This window comes from Rhinatrema bivittatum, chromosome 2, assembly GCF_901001135.1.
Source record: "Rhinatrema bivittatum chromosome 2, aRhiBiv1.1, whole genome shotgun sequence".
Classification (NCBI taxonomy): domain Eukaryota; kingdom Metazoa; phylum Chordata; class Amphibia; order Gymnophiona; family Rhinatrematidae; genus Rhinatrema; species Rhinatrema bivittatum.
The window spans coordinates 530953599-530978927 of record NC_042616.1 but is presented as its reverse complement, the minus strand read 5'-3'; the positions used below and the strand labels follow the sequence as shown (position 1 = coordinate 530978927).

Below are 25329 nucleotides of genomic sequence, written 5' to 3'. Positions count from 1 at the left end.
ATTCTTGGCCTAGCCCAGCGGATCACCGAGCAACAAAAGTCTCTGGAAAGCCTAGCTACTGCCTTCAATCAGTTACATGCACAACTGAATACTTCAGCAACTCCAGTGAAAGAATTGCTGTCTCCGGTGGTGACTGTCAAGACCATTATCCATGCCTACCCATTTCACGGGTGAAACACGGATGTGTAGAGGGTTTGTCATCCAAGGCAGTATGCATTTTTCTTTGCAGCCTACCCTCTTTCCCACAGAAACTTCCAAGACCACCTATATCCTATCTCTACTTGAAGGAAGAGCCTTGGCTTGGACTTCACCGTTATGGAAACGTGAAGATCCTATCCTGAATGACCTATCAGGATTTCTGAAACTTTTTAAGTCTATCTTCGATGACCCAGCTCGCCAGACCATTGCTGGATCTGCTCTGCTTAACCTCCTCCAACAAGGTAATAAGCTACTTACAGACTGTGATCAAATTCAAGACTTTAGGATCCGAACTACACTGGGACACTGGATATCTACATGCAATCTTCATGGAGGGCCTCAACTCTCGCTTGAAGGACAAACTGGTGGCTTGTGATCTGCCTGATACCCTTGAGTCTCTTATGGAACTGGCTGGGAAAATTGACCGCCTTATTCGAGACCGAATTCAAGAGGGTAGGAGTCCACGAAAGTCTGCTTCAGGAGCTGACCATCCTAAACCTGTGCCAACTGCCTCAAGCCTACCATCTCTTCCCTTAGAAGAAGACAAGTCTATGCAACTAGGCTGAAGTCATTTAACTTCTAAAGAAAGACGTTTTCGCAAGCGCATGGGGTTATGCATGTACTGTGGCCAAACAGGCCACGCCGTCCACACCTATTCCATCTGTTTGGGAAAATGCCGGGCCTAGTATCTGTAGGAGGACTTCTCCTAGGCCTCACCTCTCCAACTCCTCCATTATCTTCACCAGTCTCACTACTCTACGGAAGCCTTGAATTTCAGACCCTCGCTCTCATAGACTCCGGAGCTGGAGGAAATTTCATCTTAAAACACTTAGTAGAACATCTACGGATTCCTTCCACACCAATAGCTAAGCCATTGCTATTGTCTTCAATCCATGGGGAACCACTTCTTGGAAAAGTTTCATTGATTATCCAGGCCATTGGCCTGCACACCCGGAGCTTTACACTCCGAATCCATTTCCTTCCTCGTATTGGAAAAGGACATGCACCCGGTGGTAATTGGACTGCCTTGGCTACAAGATCATATGCCACAGTTTGATTGGGCCATGCTGGAATTATCCCAGTGGGGACTTGGCTGTCATGGTCGGTGTCTCGTGGAAGTCTCGACGCTAATTTGCATGCCCACTACACAATCGTTACCTAGCTTACCTCCACAGTACGCCTCCTTCCAGGATGTCTTCTCTAAACAAGCAGCAGATGTACTCCCTCCACATAGAGTTTTTGACTGTGCTATAAACCTGAAACCTAATACGGAGCCTCCAAAGGGAAGAGTTTACCCTCTTTCTGCAACTGAGACTAAGGCCATGTCTGCCTATATACAAGAGAACCTTCAAAAAGGATTCATCAGATCCTCCAAATCCCCGGCTGGTGCAGGATTCTTTTTTGTAGGGAAAAAGGATGGCACCTTACGCCCCTGCATAGACTACAGGGGTCTGAATGAAATTACCATCAAGGACCGGTATCCCTTACCCTTGATTTCTGAACTATTTGACAGACTCCAGGGAGCCAAGATATTTACTAAACTGGATCTCAAAGGAGCTTACATTTTGGTGCACATTCGTGAAGGATACGAATGGAAGACAGCTTTTAACGCCCATGATGGACACTTCGAATATCTCGTCATGCCCTTCGAATTAAGTAACGCACTTGCAGTCTTTCAAAATATGATGAACGACATATTACAGGACTTACTATATCAATGTGTAGTATATCTTGATGATATTGTGATCTTCTCACAAGATCTTCAAACACATCAAGAGGATGTCAAGAAGGTTCTAAGTAGAGATGTGAATCGGAACCAGAATCGGTTCAGATTTCAGTTCCGATTCACATCTCTATAGATGTGAATCGGAACCAGAATCGGTTCGGATTTCAGTTCCGATTCACATCTCTAGTTCTAAGATGCCTGCGGGAGTACCACTTATATGCAAAACAAGAGAAGTGCGAGTTCCATAAGGAGTCTGTACTCATCCTGGGCTACATTGTTTCTAAAAATGGGTTTCAGATGGATCCTAAGAAATTAGAAAGCATCCGGGATTGGCCCCAACCTACAGGCGTGAAGACACTGTGCCGCTTCTTGGGCTTCACAAACTACTACCGTTCCTTTATTAAGAACTACTCATCATTGACAGTTCCTCTCACTGCTATGACCAGAAAGGGAGCCAATCCCGCCAACTAGTCGCCTGAAGCCATATCAGCCTTTCTGACCTTCAAAGAGGCTTTTTAAAAGAAGCCTTGCCTCTGTCATCCAGACCCGCATTGCCCATTCATTGTCGAGGTCGACGCATCGAACGTCGGCGTGGGAGCAGTTTTGAGCCAGTACAGCGAATCCAATGTGCTCCATCCCTGCTCCTTCTTCTCAAGGTGATTCTCATCTCCCGAAAGAAATTACGGAATCAGAGACAAAGAGTTACTCACAATCAAGCTGTCCTTTGAGGAGTGGCGTCCTTGGCTGGAAGGCGCACAACACCAGATAGTAGTATACACCGATCACAAGTACTTGGAATATTTTAGACATGCTCAACGACTCAATCACCGTCAAGCAAGATGGTCACTCTTCTTTAACAGATTCAATTTCCTCTTGAAATACCGTCCGGGAGAGAAGAACACTCAGGCTGATGCCCTGTCACGATCCTTCTCACCTCAGGATGTGCCTGACGAACCCCGTCATATCATAGATCCCGAGAAAGTGGTTCTTGTAGCCACTCATGTTGTACCCACTGGGAAGACTGTTGTGGCTAGAAATCAAAGGAAGAAACTGTTGAAGTGGGTACATGATTCCCGCCTAGCTGGCCATCCTGGACAGAGTCGCACTTTGGCTATGTTACAGCGGTATTACTGGTGGCCAACCATGAAAAAGGATGTACAAGCTTATGTGGGTTCCTGCGCTGTCTGCGCCAAGCAACAGCTGCCAGCCGGATTCCATGGGGTTTGCTACAACATCTACCAGCGCCAGATGAACCCTGGACACACATAGCAACCGATTTTGTGGTAGACTTACCACTCTCCAATGGGAACGATACCATTTGGGTCACGTTGACCGCTTCTCCAAGATGGCACATTTTGTAGCTTTACAAGGATTACCTTCTGCTGTGGAGTTAGCGAAACTCTTCATCAAACATATCTTCCGCCTTCATGGAATGCCTAAGCATATTCTGTCCAACAGAGGAGTACAATTCACTGCCAAATTCTGGAGAGCCTTATGTAAAAAATTAGATATCTCCTTGGACTTGACCTCCGCTTACCACCCTCAGTCTAATGGTCAGACTGAAAGAATGAACAGAACACTTAAACAGTTTCTACGGTCCTATGTTAACTCAAGACAGAGTAACTGGGCAGAACTGCTGCCTTGGGCAGAATTTGCTATCAATTTGCATCCTGCTACATCTACAGGGTCTTTTCCCTTCCAATTCGTCTATGGACGACAACCGCTTCCTCCTCTGCCAATTCCCTTATCAGTGGCTTCTCCTGCCGCAAAGGCTACCACAGCAGAGCTATCTCAGCTTTGGAAGCAAATGAATGACCTGCTCCTCAAAGCAGGACAGAAATCAAAAAAGATCTACTATGCTCATCATCGAGAGGCACCTCAGTTTCAGCCTGGAGACAAAGTCTGGCTGAGTACCAAGTTCCTCCGTCTTAAACTACCTTCAGCACGTTTTGTGCCTCGCTATGTAGGACCTTTTGCAATCCTTCGGTGCTTGGGAAATCTGACTTACAGTCTAAAACTACCTCCATCTATGAGTATACACAAAGCCTTTCATGTCTTTCTGTTAAAACCCTTGATGCTCTGAGTTCTCCAAGTAGACCCCAGAACCCACAAATCTGGACACGGAGGATGACATTGAACATGCCGTAGATGACATCCTGGATGTCTGTAAGAGAGGCAAGACGTGGGAATACCTCATCTCCTGGGAGGGCTATGGACCAAAAGAAAACTCATGGGAACCTCTGACAACATCATGGATAAAGACATGGTACGTCAATTTCATCTCTCACATCCTCGAAAACCCAGACCACCAGGAAGAGGTCCTGGAGGGGGCGCTTTGAAGGTGGGTACTGTTGCGTCCGTCGGTCGCAGATGGCTGCGACCACTCTGCCTCACCTCTCTTCTACCCTTTTCCTCCTCCCTGGGAAGGATGGCTGCCTCCGGTGCTGAAACTCTCGGCATCTCTGACACAGCAAGGGCATCCCCGTCCACCATGCTTCTTCCTGAGGCCTCCTAGGCGTGCGCACGCCACCTTCTCGTTTGAATATGTCAAGGCGGGAACCTCAGGAGCGTCCCCACTGCATGACATCAGTACCTACGGGTATCTAAACCTCCGCTCCGCTGTAGCCCAATCATTTAGCAAAGACTTCGGTTTTGCTACTCTGACCGCTTCTAAGCTGCTTGCTTGGATTCCTCTCTACCCTCCGGGGTAACTCGCTCCTACGGAAGCTCTGGGTACCCGCTCCTCGGGGGCCTCTCACTTCTGTCTGTCCTTCGGAGTTCAACTACCTAACCTAAGGACACCCGCTCCTCAGGGGTCCTGTCGTCGTCTTCCAGGATCCTTCGGCACTCCTAGGTACTCGCTCCTCGAGGGCCTACCCTGCTCAGGGTATCCTGCACTTCGGACCTCGTTTCCCTCTCTCCATTCTTCTACCAAGGAAGTTACCAGCACTGCCACTCTGTGAGTATCGCTACGCTCCAGCTCTCCTTATTCCACACTTCAGGTTCGGCTTATCCCGCGCTGCGGAACACTGTCTGAGCTTATTGTGATATCACTGGCCTACAGTACTATTCCTTCCTTGAAGCAAGATTCAACTTACATCAGCAGTACAATAAGCTTTCTTTCCTCAGCGTCTGCTTACTAGAGCCTAGCCTATCGCTGAGGTTCCCCACAGGGCCCTCCCCATGGGAGGAGTCATCGCTACTTCGACCAAGAGTCCACATTATGCCACAAACCCAACAACCATATTGCTATCAGATCCCATTATAAAAGAGTCTCATACAAAGAAGGAAACTTTTAAACAGCCATGCAAGCGTACATGTACGCGCATATACCAGCTCGCGCCAATGGATTCGTCCATTTTATAACATTGCATGTGATATAAAATCGGCTGTGCCTGCGTACATATGCGCGCAATTTTGTATGGACATGCACTTATGCGCATAAATGCCGGCTCTAGTGTATAAGTGGGGGGATTTTATTATATATGTTCCAACACAATTACCAGTTTCCCCAGACCATTCTCAGTTCACCCAGGTAAAGGCTCCCAACTTCCTAACCCCCCTAATTAACCTTCCTCCCTTTTACCCTATTTGCCACGACCCTTCAGACCCCATGAACTAGCTCAGATTTTTTTTATTTAAAATTTACATGCCATCTATAGCAGAAGTAAAGCTATGCAGTAGGGGACTACTGCACGTGCTTGTGCACACAAATATTTATGCGAACATTTCAAGATGCCTTGACCAGACCACACCCATGCCCCACCCCTTTTTTTACTTTGATTTGTGCACGTACCAGGAGATGTGCGCATACTCAGGCACTTCTTAAAATCCACATGGTGCGCGCAGGCCAGAGACACACTCGTAACTCCCAGCTTTGGGCACATAGGCTTTTAAAATTCACTTTTATAAATGTTGAAGTTATCTGTATAACTGATACTTTTCAGGCCGATAAAACCTGCAGGAGAGCCTGAGCTCCGTGCTGAGCACCCGCTCTCCCGACGCACGCCCAGGCACCTCTCCTGGACACACGATTCTCTATTTAAATTATGACCCGCACTAATAAGGAGGCACTAGGGACATCTGCCATACTGATGCCCAATCTTCCAGTCTCGCAAGAGCCTCCTGCAATTGTGATATTAAGTCGGAGTTTTTTCTGCTTTTCTGTACACTTTCCCGGTGCCGTCCATGATTAACGCCTGCGTTTGGGCAAGGGTTAATTTCTGAGAGTAAAATGTGCGGCTTGGCATTTGCATGTGATGAGTGCTATTAGTTTTCTCGAGTTTGGACGTGCGTTTTCAAGGCGCTATTACCCCTTACAGTATAAGGGTAATAGATGCGCGTCGAAAACGCGCAGCCAAACAGGTGCTAAACCGCATCGTACTGAATCGTCCTGTTTATTTAGTATAACTTTCCAAAGAATAATGGTACATACAGAGAACAAAGAATTTGTCAAGTTTTATTATGCCACAGTATTAACCTACTGTTTGTTTTGTCCCATGTTGTGCGTTTATTTCTACCTTGGACCCACTTTTACCCATTCACATGCAGATATGTTTACTAGTATTGTGAAGAAGTCTAAAGTATTGATAGACAAAATGATGGCCACGATCAAAGGATAAATGTTACTTCATAATAAGAAGCTTATAGCATAATTTGAAAATAAAAACATTTAATAGAAGTTTGACAGCACCTTACTTGCAAAAACAAAATAGATGAAGCAGCAACTAAAATCAGAATCTAAAATGTTGATGTATATTTCTTTGATATTTAAACAGCATGAAATCTTCTACGTAGTTATTTTCACTATTATGAATCTTGGTATAAAAAGGTGATGCTGTACTGATCCTTGTCGGAACTTGTGTGGTCTTCACACTGACATGTACAATATGAATATGGCATGAATAGCTAAACCATGGATCTAAGGCAGGAGATTTTTATTCTGGATCCAGCTGATATTCCTTTTGTTATATGGGCCTTGGGATGCTGTGGAAGCAGTGTTCACAGCTCCCAGCATGAAATTCCAGCCATTGCTCAAGAACAAAACCTACTGACTAGCTCAAGAGCGCACTTGAGCTGGATTCTACTTCACTAGTACTATTTATCACTTCTATAGTACTACATGATATACACAGCTCTTTACAGAAGCACATAAGAGAGCGTCCCTTCTCAATAGAGTTTACATGGAAACATACATGAAAAAAGAGACTTTGGAAATTTAATTTAATAAGGAAATGGTTAAAATGAATAAGGCTATGAACAGGGTCATCAGGGGCTAAGATTTAAAAGATTTCAGAGAGCTGCGATCTGTGACTCTCAGGCAGAAAAGACTTGGAAATTCTAGGAAAAAGAAGGAATTACAAATTGTAGAAAAAACTTGGGTGTTTATAGCCCTACAGAGCAGGAGGAAGCTGGTATGCAAAAGAAAAAAAAAAGTAATGTGAGCGTAATGAAAGGCCCAAACTTCTTATTCCAAAAAGAGGAGAAGAGATACAGAGGGGATAATTTACAAAGACTTATATGGAGGTTGAGCATATAAAATCAGTATATATATGTATGTAAGTAACCTCTTTGCACAGTAAGTGAATTTTCAGAAGGGCGAGAAAAGTATGCACATACAAAGAGAGCTTTGCAAGGGCATTCCAAGGTGAGGTTTGGAAGTTCATTGCCATTTACATGTTTTATAACTTGAGTACATATATACATCATCAAGCATGCGCAGATATGGTTCTATCATTAGGCAGAGTGAGGCACCAAACTTTGGGAACAGCAGCAAGTGCCCCCCAAAACATCCCTGGGGGCGACTCTCTCACATTCCATCTAGACATCTGCAAAAGATAGATCCTTGTAGAAGTATAATTTAATGACATTCCGGCATGGTTTCCTAACCCTGCTGGCAAGAAGAGGACTTACATGGTGGCATGGTACAATCACATACTGGCAGGAAGAACTGTGCAGCTGTACAATTTCATGATCTGCCAATAGGGTTCCCACTTCCTGCTGACAGGAGGTCACCCATGCGTGGCAGTACAACAAATGAGATACTGGCAGGGGAGAAAATTATTTGTCACTCAATGCATAATTAAGCTCTGGAATTCATTGCAAGCGGATGTGGTTAAGGCAGCTAGTGTAGCTGGTTTTAAAAAAGGTTTGGATAAGTTCCTTGCATGCAGAAGGAAGAACAGGGGGGAGGGGCGCATTGAGTGTTAGTGAGAGGTAGGGAAAGGGAAGAGGGGGTGTGAATGAGAGGGAAGGGAGAGTGTGAGTGAGAGAATATAAGCTCCATGCTGGGTCAGACCAAGGTCCATTGAGCCCAGCCTGCTGTCCTAGACTGTGTTCAGTCTGGGTCACAAGTTTCTAGAAGAAACCCAAAAGATTGATCTGTTTTCACTCCCTGGGATAAGCAGTGATTTTCCCAAGTGTACCTGACTAATAACTGTTTATGGACTTTTCCTTCAGGAATTTGTCCAACCCCCTTTTGAACCCATTATGTTATTGCTTTGACTACATCCTCTGGCAACAGATTCCATAGCTTGATTGTGTGCTGAGTGAAAACATGCTTCCTAAGATTTGTTTTAAATATACCAATTGCTAGTATGATGGTGTTTCCTAGATAAGGGAGGGATGAATAAGAAGAGAGGAAAGGGAAGAGCAATATGAATTAGATAGAAAAGCAGAGTAAGGGAATAAGGAAGGAAAAGAAAGAAAGGTAGATAAGGGGAGGGACATAGATATGTATGGGGTGTGAGTAGGGAAAGAGTGTGCCATATACAGAACCCTATCATATACCCATCTCACCGTTCCTCAGGAGCAGATGCTGGAGAAGGGTGGGAAGTGGGTGGTAGGGTTCTTTGGAGTGTCACAGGGTTTCCAGCTTCCTAGAAGTATTATCACTAACACTTTATCTACTACTCCTCTGGTAACTCTTACTCTTCCTGCCTCCCCCCCCCTTTCCCTAGCATTTCAAATTACCGAAAGGGTCATGCTCTGAAGGAGCAGTGACAAACACTAAGCAGCGCCTCCCGATAACATCAGCCCAACCGGGCTATTTAAGCCCAGGCCCTGCAGCATTATTTCACCTCAGAAACAGGTCTCCCAACCTTCCCTTGTCCAGCTTTGTCTTCTCTAGCCTTCATGGTTCAACTCACCTTGTCCAATGTAGTCTTTATGTCTTCGACCACTCATGGCCTGACTATCCAGATTTTGACCCCTTGCCTGAACCTGACCACAGTTGCCTGCTGCCTGGACTTGACCCACTGCCTGGGCATGACCATTCTTGCCAACTGCCTATCCCAACCTTGGCCTGTCTTTGACTTCATTAGTCTGCTGCCTGCCCTGACCCCAATGTGCCTTTAGACTCTAGTTTTCTTCACTGCCCTAGGGACCCACCTAACATCTGCTAACCATCAGAACCCAAGGGCTCAACCTGTGGGGGAGGAGGCTGGTATAGGTGAAGCTCCAAACTGTCCCACTACAGGGCATATTCACCAGCTTCTGGCATAGGCCTTCTGGGTTCGCTGTCAAGGCTGCGTCAACTACACCACAGCACAAAGGGCTTACACACTCGCTACCCTTCACACTTAACCAGTGTTCCAAGAGCCTTCATTTGAACTTTCAATGGAGATTTTGTTGCTTTACATTATCTTTGTCAGCAAATATATCCACCTGTTTACTCTAATATTTTAGACCATTTAGTGAATGCGAAAAGGAGACCATCATACATGCAAGTTACTGAATATGAATTCTCACAGTGATTCGCCACTATAATCATAAATCTTTCAAATACTTTTGATGACTTAAGATGGACAATAATTGAGGGTATATTAATATCTGAAAGAGATGATGATCAGATTACTTACATAAGAACATACGATATGCCATACTGGGTCAGACCAAAGGTTCATCAAGCTCAATATCCTGTCGCCAACAGTGGCCAATCTGAGTCATAAGTACCTGGCAAGTGCCCAAACATTAAATAGATCCTATGCTACTAATGCTGGCAACAAGCAGTGTCTATTCCCTATTGATTAATAGCAGTGTATGGACTTTTCCTCCAGGAACTTATCCAAACCTTTTTTAAAACCAGCTACACTAGCTGCCTTATCCACATCCGCTTGCAATGAATTCCAGAGCTTAATTGTGCATTGAGCGAAAAATAATTTTGTCCAATTTGTTTTAAATGTGTGCTACTTGCTAACTTCATGGAGTGTCCCCTAGACCTTGGATTATCCGAAAGAGTAAGTATCCATTTCACATTTACCCGTTTAAGTCCTTTCGTGATTTTGTAGACCTCTATCATACACCCCCTCAGCCGTGTCTTCTCCAGACTGAACAGTCCTAACCTCTCTAGCCTTTCCTCATAGGAGAGCCATTCCATGCCCTTTATCATTTTGGTCACCCTTCTCTGTACTTTCTCCATTGCAGCTATATCTTTTTTGAGGTGCAGCGACCAGGGTTACACACAGTATTCAAGGTGTGATCTAACCATGAAGCAATACAGAGGCATTATGACATCCTCTGTTTTATTTGCCATTCCCTTCCTAATAATTCCTAACATTGTTTGTTTTTTTGACCTCCACAGCACACTGAGTGAGACAACAATTTCAATGTAATTTCAGCTGTCACCCAGATCATTTTCCTGGGTAGTAAATCCTAAATTGGAGTCTAACATCATGTAGCTACAGCATGGGTTATTTTTCCGTTTATGCATCACCTTGCATTTGTCCACATTATATTTCATTTGCTATACTGATGCCCAATCTTCCAGTCTCGCAAGAGCCTCCTGCAATTTATCACAATCCACTTGTGATTTAACTACTCTGAATAATTTTGTGTCCTCTGCAAATTTTGATCCAGGTGATTTGCTGCTCTTCAATTTATCAATTGGCCTACTACATCTTCCAGGTTCACCATGATTTGGTTCGGTTCATCTGAGTCATCACCCTTGAAAACCATCTCTGGTATGAGTATCTCCCCAACATTCTCCTCAGTAAATACCAAAGCAAAAATTTCATTTAGTGTTTCTGTAATGCCCTTATATTCTCTAAGTGCCCCTTTAATCACTCAGTCATCTAATGGCCCAACCAACTCCATCACAGGCTTCCTGCTTTGTATATATTTAAAAAAGATTTTATGAGTTTTTGCCTCTGTGGCCAACTTAATTTCAAATTCTCTAGTAGCCTGTCTTATCAATGTTTTATATTTAACTTGCCAGTGCTTATGCTTTTTCATATTTTCTTCAGATGGATCCTTCAAATTTTTGAAGGAAGATTTTTTGGCTAAAATAGGCTCGTTCACCTCACCTTTTAACCATACCAGCAATTATTTAGCCTTCCTTCCACCTTTTTTAATACATCTGGACTGTGCTTCTAAGATAGTATTTTTTAACAATGTCCATGCCTGTTGTATACTCAACCTTTGTAGCTGCACCTTTCACGGTGTTTTCTGGTTTTCTCATTTTATCAAAGTTTCCCTTTTGAAAGTTTAGCAGTGGATTTACCTATCTGTCTTCCTTCCAGACATTAATTCAAATTTGATCATGTTATAGAAACATAAAAACATAGAAATGACGGCAGAAGAAGACCAAATGGTCCACCCAGTGTGCCCAGCAAGCTTTCACACTTTTTTTTCATACTTTTCTGTTACTCTTGTCCCTTTAAATAACTTTTTTGGTTCTATTTCCCTTCCACCCCCACCATCATAGATAGCAGTGCTGGAGCTGCATCTGAGTGAAGTATCCAGCTAATTGGTTTGGGGTAGTAACCACTGTAATAAGCCAGCTTCTCCCACACTTGTTTATCCAGCCTGTGAATTCAGTCTCTGTTGGTTGTTTGAATATAAATCCTCCTTTCATTCCCCCTGCCGTTGAAGCAGTGGGCTGCGCTGGATATGTATTCTAAGTGAAGTATCAGGCTTGATTTGGGGTAGTAACCGCCGTAACAAGTGAGCTACACCCATGCTTATTTGTTTTACCCAGACTATGTAATTCAGTCCTTGTTGGTGTATGACTGAATATAAAACATCTTTTCTTCATTCCCCTGCCGTTGAAGCAGAGAGCTATGCTGGATATGCATTGAAAGTGAAGTATCAGGCATTTTTGGTTTGGGGTAATAACTGCCGTAACAAGCAAGCTACTCCCCTGCTTTTATGTGGATGCAAATCCTTTTTTCCACGTTTCCTCTTGCCGTTGAAGCAAAGAGCAATGTTGGAGTCGCATTAAACGTGTGTATGTTTATTGAATAAGGATATTCATCTCCAGGTAGTAGCCATCATTCCCGCAAGCCACCCCCATGCCTCTTCTCTTCATTCACATCCTCTAGAATGTATTGATCCACAGTATTTATCACACACCCCTTTGAAATCCTTCACAGTTTTGGTCTTCACCACTTCCTCCGGAAGGGCGTTCCAGGCATCCACCACCCTCTCCATGAAGAAATACTTCCTGACATTGGTTCTGAGTCTTCCTCCCTGGAGTTTTAAATCATGACCCCTGGTTCTGCTGATTTTTTTTGCAACGGAAAAGGTTTGTTGTTGTCTTTGGATCATTAAAACCTTTCAAGTATCTGAAAGTCTGTATCATAACACCCCTGCTCCTCCTTTCCTCCAGGGTGTACATATTTAGATTCTTCAATCTCTCTTCATAAGTCATTTGATGAAGACCCTCCTTTTTGATCGCCCTTCTCTGGACCACCTCCATCCTGTCTCTGTCCCTTCGGAGATACGGTCTCCAGAACTGAACACAGTACTCCAGGTGAGGCCTCACCAAGGACCTGTACAAGGGGATAATCACTTCCCTTTTCTTACTCGATATTCCTCTCTCTATGCAGCCCAGCATTCTTCTGGCTTTAGCTATCACCTTGTCACATTGTTTCGCCGACTTCAGATCATTAGACTTGTCAAGCGACCCCACCACTTACATCTCTCACTAAATCCTGTGCTCTGCTAAGAATTAGATCTTAAATAGTTCCCCTTTTCATTAGTTCCTAAATCAATTACACCATAAAGCTGTCATTTATTCCATCCAGGAACTTTATCTCTCTAGCGTGTCCCGATGATACATTTATCCAGTCAATATTGGGGTAATTGAAATCTCCCATTATTACTGCACTACCAATTTGGTTAGCTTTCCTAATTTCTCTTAGCATGTCATCATCAATCCATCATTTTGGCTTAGTGGAAAGTAGTATACTCTAATTGCTATACTCTTTCTCGATGCTCATGGGATTTCTACCCATAAAGATTCTATTGTGCATATAGTCTCTTGCAGGACCCTTCTCTTGTTGGACTCTATGATATCCTGGATATATAGCGCCATTTGCCCTCCACCAAGTTGCTTCTCCCTATCATTGCGATTTAATTTGTACCAGTTGGCACTATCCCATTGGTTATCCTCCTTCCACCATGTCTCTAAGATGCCATTTAAGTCTATCTCATCATTCACTGCTATACACACTAACTCTCCCATTTTATTTTTTAGAATTCATAGAAACATAGAAACATAGAAATGATGGCAGAAGAAGACCAAACGGCCCATCCAGTCTGCCCAGCAAGCCATGTATTTTTTTTCCTTTCCTCTCTCTCTCATACTTGTTACGCTTGGCTTCTAGTACTCTCTAGTTCTATTTCCCCTCCACCCCACTATCAATGTAGAGAGCAGCGCTGGAACTGCATCAAGTGAATATCCAGCTCAATTAGGGGTAGTAACCGCCGCAATAAGCAGGCCACACCCCTGCCCCTGTCCACCCAGACTATGCAATCCACATACAGATCCTCCTTTCCTCATTCCCCCTGCCTTTGAAGCAGAGAGCTACGCTGGACATGCATTGAAAGTAAAGTGTCTGCCCAGCTACACCTCGCTTCCCTGTGAATACAAATTTTTTTTTTTTTAATTTCTCTTCCACATTACCTCTTGCCGTTGAAGCCAAGCGCAATGATGGAGTCACAACCGTGTGTATGTACACTGAACAAGGATATTATCTCCAGGTAGTAGCCCCCATTTCTGCGAGCCACATTAACAAACAAATATTGAACAAGCCTAGTAATTGGCAATACCTATAGCCTATGACCTCACCGGTAATTTTACATACTCTTACCCACCCCTGTTTTTGGTTTTTTTTTATTATTTGGGAGATGGCAGCCCTCCATCCTTCTGCTCCGTGAAGGTGGTATACCATTGGCATCCCGCTCCTTGAATGCCATTCCATCCTTCCGCTCCGTGAAGGTAGAACACTGACCATTGACCACTGGCATCCCGCTCCGTGAATGCCTCTGTGGCTACTGCTGCTCCGTGCAGTGTTCTGCCGCCTCCTTCCACCCTTGGGCTTGCGGGCCCCGGTTGTTGATCCCTGTGTCTGCTACTTTTCGTGGCTGTGACAACTCCCCCCCCTCCCTCCTCCCCAACAACAAGACCTTTAATTAGGGCTTCAAGGGCTGCTGTTTCTCCCTTTTACTGCAACAGGTCTGAGGCGATCTCTAGCTCAGCCTTTCTGTGCACTTCGGCGGTGGCGGCGGCTGTGACAGCAGTGGCTTCCTTTTCTTCTATTCTGAGCCCTTCTATCTTGAGAGCTGTTGCTTGTTCAGCATTCTGTATTCTCTTTATTCACGTCCACTAGACTTGATGGATCCACAGTGTTTATCCCATGCCCCTTTGAAGTCCTTCACAGTTTTTGTCTTCACCACTTCCTCCGGAAGGGAATTCCAGGCATCCACCACTCTCTCTGTGAAGAAATACTTCCTGACATTGGTTCTTAGTCTTCCTCCCTGGAGCCTCAGCTCGTGACCTCTGGTTCTGCTGATTTTTTTCTGATGGAAAAGGTTTGTCTTTGTCTTAGGATCGTTAAAGCCTTTCAAGTATCTGAAAGTCTGAATCATATCACCCCTGCTCTTCCTTTCCTCCAGGGTGTACATATTTAGATTCTTCAATCTCTCCTCGTATGTCATTCGATGAAGACCCTCCACCTTTCTGGTCGCCCTTCTCTGTACCGCTTCCATCTTGTCTTTGTCTCTTTGTAGATACGGTCTCCAGAACTGAACACAGTACTCCAGGTGAGGCCTCACCAAGGACCTATACAAGGGCATAATCACTTACCTTTTCTTACTCGATATTCCTCTATGCAGCCCAGCATTCTTCTGGCTTTTGCTATCGCCTTGTCGCATTGTTTCGCAGACTTCATATCATTAGACACTATCACCCCAAGGTCTCTTTCCTGCTCCGTGCACATCAGCCTTTCCCCCCCCCCCCCCCCCCCATCAGATACAGTTCATTCGGATTTCCACTCCCCATATGCATGACTTTGCACTTCTTGGCATTGAATCTCAGCTGCCATATCTTCTACCACTCTTCCAGTTTCCTTAAATCCCGTCTCATTCTCTCCACTCCTTCCGGCGTGTCCACTCTCTTGCAGATCTTAGTGTCGTCCGCAAAAAGACAAATCTTACCTTCTATCCCGTCCGCAATGTCGCTCACAAAGATATTGAACAGGACCGGTCCTAACACCGATCCTTGCAGTACACCGCTTAAAACCGCTCTCTCTTCAGAGAAAGTTCCATTTACCATAACACATTGTCTTCTGTCCCTCAACCAGTTTGCAGTCCAGGCCACCACCTTGGCACTCACTCCTAAGCTTCTCGTTTTATTCACCAGTCTCCTGTGCGGAACCGTATCAAAAGCTTTGCTGAAATCCAAGTAGATGACATTGAGCGCTCTTCCTTGATCCAATTCCTTGGTTACCCAGTCAAAAAAGTCAATCAGATTTGTCTGACAGGATCTTCCCCTGGTGAATCCATGCTGCCTCTGGTCCAGCAAATCTCCAGACTGTAGATAGTTCACAATTCTCTCTTTCAACAGTGACTCCATTACTAACCGGTCTGTAGTTACCAGCCTCCTCTTTGTTCCCACTCTTGTGAAGCGGGACCACCACCGCTCTTCTCCAATCTCTTGGCACCACTCCCGTTTCTAGGGATCTATTGAACAGGTCACACAGCGGACCCACCAGCACATCTCTGAGCTCTTTCAGTATCCTTGGATGAATCCCATCAGGCCCCATGGCTTTGTCCACTTTCAGATTCTTTAGCTCTTCCCATACATTTTCTACTGTAAAAGGATTTTCATCTACTCCACTCCCCTCCAGTTTCTTGTTGTGTAGAGATGGTCCTTCTCCAGGGTCTTCTTTAGTGAACACAGAACTGAAGTATTCGTTTAATATTTCTGCCATCTCTTCGTCTCTCTCCACACACAATTCTGGCATTGGCATACAGACATTTCAAAGTGTGTTTTTTGTTTGTATTAACAGCTTGCTTTTCAATTGTCAGGGATAATTTGGAATCTTTTAACTCAGGTGATTCTTTACTTATAGGCACATGGACTACTTTTGCTTTAATTGGAACTTCTTTGTTGGGATGCCCTAACTCTCCTGCTTCATTACTATCTTTCAAAGATACCTCCCTCTGAACCATGTGTTGCTGAACAACTGTCGGCTTTCCCCTTTGTTCTAGTTTAAAAGCTGTGCTATCTCCTTTTTTAAAGGTTAGTGCCAGCAGCCTGGTTCTACCCTGGTTAAGATGGAGCCAGTCCCTTTGGAAAAGACTCCACCTTCCCCAAAAGGTTCCCAAGTTCTTTACAAAACTGAATCCCTCTTCCTTGCACTATTGTCTCATCCACGCGTTGAGACTCTGGAGCTATGCCTGCCTCTGGGGACCTGCACATGGAACAGGGTTCAGAAAATGCTACCCTGGAGTTTCTGGATTTCAGCTTCTTACCTAAGGGCCTAAATTTGGCTTCCAGACCTCCCTCCCACATTTTCCTATGTCATAAGTACCCCCATGTACCACAGGATTGTCTAAAATGTTATTTAGGTGATGCGTGAGGTCCACTACCTTCATACTAGGCAGGCATGTTACCAGGCAATCCTCACACCCACCAGCCACCCAACTCTCTACATTCCTAATAATCGAATCACCAACTATTCTGACCGACCTAACTCTGCCCTCCTGGGCAATAGCTTGTTTGAATCATTAGATATTCACAGTTAACTCAGAAGTACCATACAGTCTTAATGAAGGAAATGAATGATTGGGTTATCTGAATTTGCTTGGTTCTTTAGCATTCCTGTATAATATACAATGGCAGCTCTTTGTGTCATTGTGCAGGAGCAAAAGACTTGGGAAGATGTCTGATTGTTCAGAGTACCCCTGAAGCAGATGATTTCAAAACATCAGGCCTTTGTTGGGAATTGAATATATACAGTACTTAGATAAGTACGTTTGATATTCTGCAAGACTGTATATGCAACAAAAATTATTTGGGAGACCTATGAATATAGTAGCGAATTGTAGTCAGAGTTCATAGATGACAACTTCCATGTATGATGGTACTTACTTCACATTCAGTAAAAGGTTTTAAATACTAGGAGTAGTAGGTGGATATATTTGTTGACTGTAGTACTGAATCTATCTATAGTAGTTATCTGTATAGTAATTCACATTACCTTTATCATATGAATCACAAATCAGTATTCTGTAGTCACTGGGTTTTATCATCAACTTTCCCAAGTCTCATCTGAATCCCTCACCTCAATTTGAGTTTATAGGTGCTCCACTAGATACAACTCATGCCAAGATCTGTTTCCCAGATGAAGGAGCGCAAGACATTGTGGTTATAGGAGGGAGATAATTCAGAATCAGAAGATATCAGGCTAGTTCAATAAGAATATTATGCCTTTTGGTTACAATGGTTCATATTACACCCACGAAATATGAGACAAGCCCAATGACTCATGAAGTGGGATCAGGCTGTAGAACTGCATCTTGAGCAGGGAAAGATAAGAGACCATTTTGGTAGTTCTTATATTCCAATTTGACCAAATTACTCCACTTCAAATTGTGTTCTCCAAGGATGCCTCCAATCTGGGTTGGAGGCTCCTTTATAGGAGCTGCACATCTTGGCTCCCTGCCTTCCAATAAAAATCATTTCATATCAGTCTTTTGGATATGAAGGAAGTTCTGAGTGCTCTAAAGGCCTTAAGAAATTGGATGCCCAAGAACATTTTCTTGCTGAATGCAACCAGATAATCATGTTATACCTGAACAAGCAAGGAGCAACCAGATCCTACCTCCTGAGACAGGATCAGTGCATAATAGGTGCTTTCTCAAGTGTTTTCTGCCCCAGCTAGATGTGTTTCCAGGAGTCCTGAACAGGAAGGTACCAGTCTTCTACTCCAGAAGAAAATCAGAAGGGAAACCTTCCTTCACTGAGGGACAGGTCTTTCCTGTGCTTATCCTCCAATACATTAGTAACAAAAATCTTAGTTACACTCAGAAGAGACAAAGGACATATGATTTTCATAGCACCATTCTGAATAAGACAAATTACGTTTTCTCTCTTTCTGGAAATGTCCATTGAGAAACCCAGACTGGAATTTCTACAAATGTAATCATTCAGAATAAAGGGCTATTGCATGACCTCAACATCCAGTCTTTGACCCTCTCAGCCTGGATGTTGGAAGGAATATAATGTAAATTCTGTGGTTTAAATGGAGCTGGTTTGCCATCAGGTATGAGAGAACATTCCTAATTCCTTTTTCATGTTTCACACAAAAAATTGCTTGAATACTTTCTACATCTGAGTCTGGATTCCTACTCAAAAAATGGTTCACTTCAGTGCAGTTGATGCTTATCACCACCTTATAGAATGGAAACCAGTTTCTGAACAGCCTTTAGTTGGCAGGTTTATGTAGAACTTGTTTGAATTGAGACCTTTCCTAAAGCTTCCTGTCGTGTCATCAGATACGAATATGATCCAAACCCTGCAGATGAAAGTCTCTTTTGAACCTCTAGATTCTTGTGAGCTCAAGTATCTGATGTGGAAAATAACTTTTTGTTTGGTGGTCACAAAAGCACATAGAGTGAACTCCCAGTTTTAGTGACTTGTCCATTTTACACAGAATTTCTATCCAAGCAAGGTAGTGTTTCACACCTTTCCAAAGTTCCTGGGTAAGATGGTTCTGAACGTCACCTAAATCAGCCATCCAACAGTCTGTCCTTGACCTCCTGCAGATAAGGGAAATGTTGCACGACACTCACTGAATTACAAGATCATTTTCACCTGTCTGGAATGGACTAAAACTGATAATCCACCTAGCATCACTTTTCTTTTTGTTCCAATGGGCTGGGCTTGCAGTGACAAAGAATGCTATTAATAATTGAACAACAGAAATCCTTGCAAGTCTGTCCTTAGAAAAGCATGTCAAGACTCATGCTGTAATGGCCACGTTGGTTGCCAGATATATCTCCTCCAAAGAGATCTGCAAAACTGTGATGTGGAATTCATGTCATGCATTCAGTAGCCACTAATGTTGTCATATGTCCTTCCATCAGGATTTAAGTTTGGACTGTCAAAAAAATATTCTATAATGACCCCTGTGATTGGAATTCAAGGTGTCACATATACTGGGATATGAAGGGAGCCATGGTCTGTGACATTCTACCAAGAACTGTGTTTAAAATGGGAAGGGAAGAAGAAACAAAAAATGGGGGAAAGCCTGCAAATGAGAGATCATGGCACTAAAGTTCCAGTTGGCATTGATACAAAATGAAGTGGTAACACAGAAGTTAGAGGATGAAGTTGTTGGACCACAAAAATATAAATAAAGGGTACTAAGTATCAAACAGTATTTTATAAGAGTCACTCCAATCAGATAAACAAAGGTACTAATTTATTAAAATTTTGCACCATTCTGAAACACTAATGTTTTTAAGATAACTATAATGCAGTTTTTGCACTAGAGCAAAAATAATGCAGAATATTAACAAATAAACCTTAAAGGTTTCAAAATGGAAATCTGAAATGTCTTGCACATATATTTTTGGTTTTTAAGTTACCTTTTGGATTCCCTCATTTTCTCAATACCGATAAAACTATAGCCTCTGCCTTCATAAATCACTGGGGTGTATTTGATTTAAATGCATGGGCACTAGTTAGGACATTTTATTTCTCTTAATGGACCACATAAGCATCTGTATTTCCTTAAGGGTGTTGAACCTGTGGACCCTTGGACCGAGGTGGACTTGGCGCAAGCTTCAGGGAAGAGCCCTGTGGGTCCCCACTATTGGCAGGCACAGTCGGACGAGGTAGAGGCCCACCTGGAACTTTGCTTTTACCAGCCTGCATTTCTCACGGGTTGAGCCTTTGGATGCTGGAGCTGGCAGTCTTAGGTGGGAGCCTATACTGTTGGTCGGAAGGTCTGTTGAGGCCACTGGGCTGGAGCAGATGCAGTGCAGGCGAATCCAGAAGTAGGCTGGGGTCAGTGGCAGGAGACGTTCAGGAATGTCTAGGAGGCAGGCAGTGCTAGTGTCAGGCGGCATTCAGGAAGATCCAAGAGGCAGGCAGCATTCAGGAAGGTCCAGGGACAAGCAGTGGTCAATGTTGGGTATCCATCCAAAGGGGAAGGCGGGACAGATAGGGCAGGAAGCCAAGAAAAGGAACATGCAGGCAGACGTGGAGAACTGAAGACCGAGGAACTGAAGATATGAAGACATGAACTGGAGACGATGATCACAAGGACCAGTGAACAGAAGACGAAGACAAGAACTACTGGAACTGAAGACACGAAGCGCAGGAACTGGAGAACACGAATAAGAAATTGTGAGACCTGTTACCAGGGCACTAGAGGAGTGTCTGTAGAAGCCTTGTATAGGCCTGAAAGAGTAACGTCATCAAGTGGTGCCTCCTGGTTGTTCCCACCATGGGCCCTTTAAAACTGACAACGTCAGGTGCATGCACGCCCTAGGAGGAGTGGGGCCTAGCGGCAAGCAGTTTGGCGGCATCTGGGAGTGACAGCAGAGGCCTGGCCCAAGGGAAAAATGTGGTGATTTGCGGGAGGGACCCATGGGCTACCAAACACAACAAAGGGTTTGTTTTTTTGTTTCTTTGTTTTTTTAAGTAATTTTCTCCATATGTTTTATACTACAGTTGTCTTTTTACTTATCTGTAACATTTACTCTGAATTGCTTAATATGGTAACTTTTCTTATTTTCCTAAGTCAGAGGTTTCCAGCCTCCATACTTTTCCTTCCAGCAGCTGGTTCTGGCCTGTGGGAGAAAGTCCAGTCTTTCTGTGAACACGATCCTGGATAATATGATTTGAAACATTTGCATTTAGTATTTTTCACTTTGGCACAATATGGAGAAACCCTTTAGTACAGGATTGCCAATGCTGATCCTCGAGAGCCACAAATAGGCCAGATTTTCAAGATGTCCACAATAAATATGCATGAGATAGTTTCATGCACTGCCTCTATTGTATGCAAATCTATCTCATTCATATTCATTTTGGATATCCTGAAAACCAGGCGTGTATGTGGCTTTCGAGAACCGGAGTTTACCACCCCTGCTTTAGTACATTGGGTCCTTTGTTTACCCCTACTTGTCAGTTTTCAGGAAGTATTCCAGTGGAACATGAGTTACCATCAAAAGTAGTTGGCCAGGAAAATGGTGCCTTTAATAATAATGTACATTGTTTATCAGAAAATTAGAAAAGGTCTGATATACTATAAACCATCCCTCTGCTTCCATCCATTGCTTTTCATCGAATTGTTTTCACTTTTCTTGTAAATCTATTTGAAATGCATTGTCACTCTATTGATGGCAGTGTTCTCAACAAATTAAAATAAGGCACAGAAATACACTGCTACCTGCTGGGTTTCTGCATTAATAGTTGTGGGTCTTAGTGAATTCTCCATGAACTATTTTTTTTTTTAGAGACAATCAGAATAAAATTATTCCCTAGGGAGTAACCTTTCCACTAGCATTAATTTTATGTAGAAGAATAAGTGATCTTTACTGTAGCTGAGCCCTTCATGAGATTTTCCATGCATATTAACTGGACATTTTATACTCAGCCCTAAGATTCTCAGAAATATTTCTTTCCTCTTTCATGTTTGACTAAGAACCTGCACTACAACTTCTTTTGTGCAGAAATAAAATATGAAGTGAAGTGTATTTAAAATTGTTTATGCTATGCCTATCACCTCCCTAGCTGTTCTAATCAGATTCCAGTATTACATAAATATTCCATTACAAACAATTAATATAAAGCATATACAATAAAGCAATCAAATAAAATGCAAACTCATCAAATGCTTGTCAAAAAAGCCGGGCTTTCAACTGTTTAAAAACTGTTTTGTAGTCCTCAAGTAACCTAAAGCTCTAATGCATTCCACAAAAGAAGTGCAGTTTCCAAAAACGTACACTTGCACATCTCTTTTATTTATTATTTGTATATATTTTGTAAGAAGAACTCAACAACTGATTAAAACAGATTACAAATAGGTAAGCATGTATAAATATTAGTTAAGGAGAGAGTCAAACATATAATCACATCTCCTTTATTGCCAGGGGTTTCACTTAGTCCTCTTGAACATTTCCTTTAGTCTTTGCATTTCTTTTGCTATTCATCACTTGCATTTTTGTTGATTGTAATATCTTTCATAGGACCAAAAAAGATTATGTGAACTTGAAGATTACACAAGTCATTTTATCATATGTGATTTCAAGACTGAAAGAAAGAAATATATATATACCTAAAGCATGTTACAGGACATGAATGGCCTCGCAGAAGAGGCCTTAAGGAGGTGTTGGGTGGAAATTACATTAGCATTAAATAGCTTCCTCCTTGCAATCCCCACTGAAGAAGGGTCACATATGGTCTTGAAAGCTCATTGCTACGTCATCTTGGATTCGGATTTAAGCACAAAGTGAATCAGTGGTAGAATTGGGATTTCAACCCTGGTTCTCAGCTCACTGCTATAACCATTGGGCACCTGTTCTTGTTAGTCCTATAAAAGGTATTACAATTTACAAGGATTACATTCTTCTCCAGACTCAAAACAGCTACTAGTACTCTGCTCTGCTGTTCTCAGAAATCCCACTGTAGGCAGAAACACTTACCTTCTTACTGTTTTTATCCAGATTTATCTGGGGGGGGTTTTTTTCTAAACGTCCGAGAAGGAATGTGAGATTGTACTTAAGAGCTTCTAAGATCAAGTAAACAATGAGCTGACGATGGATTTTATTCAGACTTTTACATTCTGACACATTGGGATTTTTTTCCAAGAGAAAACTTGATTGCCTAATGTGAAGGGTTTTCCTGTAAATAAAGTCCTGTTATGTGACTGTGTAGATCCTTTGGCTCTGTCCCACAGTGAATCCTATTGCTTTAGAATGAGCAGCTCTTAAACTAATAGAGCTGCTGGAGCATCAGATGAATACTTTGTAATGACTGTGCATTCTGATACATTCCTTCTTGTTTAATTTACGTACTACAGGAACTCTTACCCAGAATGAAATGGTATTTAAGCGCCTCCATCTTGGTACTGTGTCCTATGGGATAGACACGATGGATGAAATTCAGAATCATATTATAAATTCTTATTCACAGGTAAATTTAAGCATTTTTAAGTGTATTACATTTTTAAATAATACTGGGCAATCACAGTTTTATTTAGATATTGGAAGGTTAGTTATCCTCATGTCAGTAATGTTTATCCAGTAAACTGTGTACAGGTTATATAGGATTTAGTGCTATAGTGTAAAAAAGAACTACAGCTACAGTGATTTTATTGGATCTGCCATGGCCAACAACATGTTACTTGTATGCAGTTTCATTTAAATAAATGTACATAATACAGCTGTTCCTGCAGCTTGTCATGGGATACTTGCTAATGCACATTTATCGTAGTGCAATATAAAAAATCATTAGCTAATTATCTGCAAAAATGCTAAGTTACAAAAAAGTGATACTTCAAAACAGGCAGCATTATATGCTTGCTATAGTTTGGCCATATTTGAGAAAAACATATCTTGCCTCTCTAGTATAGTCCAATCAAGTGTTCCATTTGTGTTATTTTTTAATTAATGGAAAGTATTTTACAACTAATTTTTGAGGATCAGTTTTAAATATGGCTATCAATGCATATCCTGTATTTTCCCAGCACATAACCACATCTTTCTTGTTTTTGGCCATGACAGACCCAAAACAATCATTCTAGCTGTTCTTTATACTGTAACACTTATTGTACAGAGGAGGAAGGTAATAACTGCCTTTCATAAGGAGTGATAACTTATAAGCAATCATGTGCTTTATTTGGCAGCTAGGATTTATCCAGCAGTGAGGACAGGAATAACAGGGTCAAGTGGTTAGGTCAGTTGGTCGTTTTCTGCTGTCATCTTCTATGTTATGTTATTTTCTTACTGCTCCCATTAGCTAAGGAACAAGCAGAGGGAGGAGGAATACAGGTTCTCAAATGAGTCGAATAGAAACATAAAGATCATCCAGACTCAAACAAAACTGATGACCAGAAAGCCGTGATTTAAAAAGTAATAAGAAAACAATTATAGCAGGCTGAGTCCCCTGATTTGGATATAATGCTGAATGCTGCAGCATATGATTTTCTTGATCAGATCTCGTGCAGTTTGGCTGACAGAGCTCAGCCGCATTGAGAATTTGCTGTGGCCAAGCTTTAGAAATAACAGGGAAGACAACTGCTGCTATTTTGGTGACCCCTGCTGGCAGACAAGTAGCACTGAGGTGTTCAATCTTGGAGTATACTTTTCCTCCAGCCCTCTTCCAGTAAGCAAACAGAAGTCACCCAGATATGCTGAATAGCTGAGACTGTAAAGGGGGCAAGTGGTTAAAATAAATTAGAATAATGGTAAAAATGTTCTTCTAAGGGATAAGTGAAGATAGTGTCTTGACCTGTTTGTTTTCTCTATGACTACTTTTAAAACAGATTTTTTTTTGCTACCAACTAAGAAGAGTGAGGTATCGGGAGCAAATTTGCAATTCATGCCTTCTGATTTGAGTGAAAGGAGCCCTTTCTAGGAGTAAAATTGTAAGCTTCCAAAAAAAAGTGTTACAGAGCTTGCAGTAGCACAGCTGGGGAGGACTCGTGTAAACAGATTTATAGCATTTTTCTGGTAATGGTCTTGAAAACTGTGTTCACACACATTCCTGAGTGAGATGAGATACTGAGTAGCTAGCTAGAGCAAAGTATGGTCCTTAGAAGATGGACAGTAAATTTTGAAGATAAATAATATAGTATATGTGATAACCATATTGCCATGCAGTTTGGTGATGGCTAGGCTTTCAGTATCTTTGGTAGCATTATATAAATAACATTTAGATTTGGAGGGTAAGAAGCCATAAATAATAACTGTGAACAGTAACTGCCAGATATTTTCAGTGAGGACAGAAGAGTACTGCCAGGGGTGGTTCTACCATTAGGCAGTCACTTCAGGCAGCAACATTTTGTGGTGGCAAAAAAAAAAAAAAAAAAACAGCTCTCCAGTGACAGCCTCATTTCCCTGCCAAAGGAAAACAAAAGGTCCTGCTCAGTAGAATAGGTAGATAA

At 42.6% G+C, this 25329-nt stretch overlaps 1 protein-coding gene across 1 annotated transcript in view; it reads left to right on the top strand.

Annotated features, from left to right (window-relative positions):
- ATP9B (ATPase phospholipid transporting 9B (putative)) overlaps positions 1-25329 on the top strand; it is a 1157977-nt gene that overhangs the window by 811652 nt on the left and 320996 nt on the right. The window contains exon 15 of the mRNA XM_029590836.1: positions 23245-23357. Within this exon, the coding sequence (XP_029446696.1) occupies positions 23245-23357 (113 nt within the window). The remainder of the gene's footprint in view (positions 1-23244; positions 23358-25329) is intronic.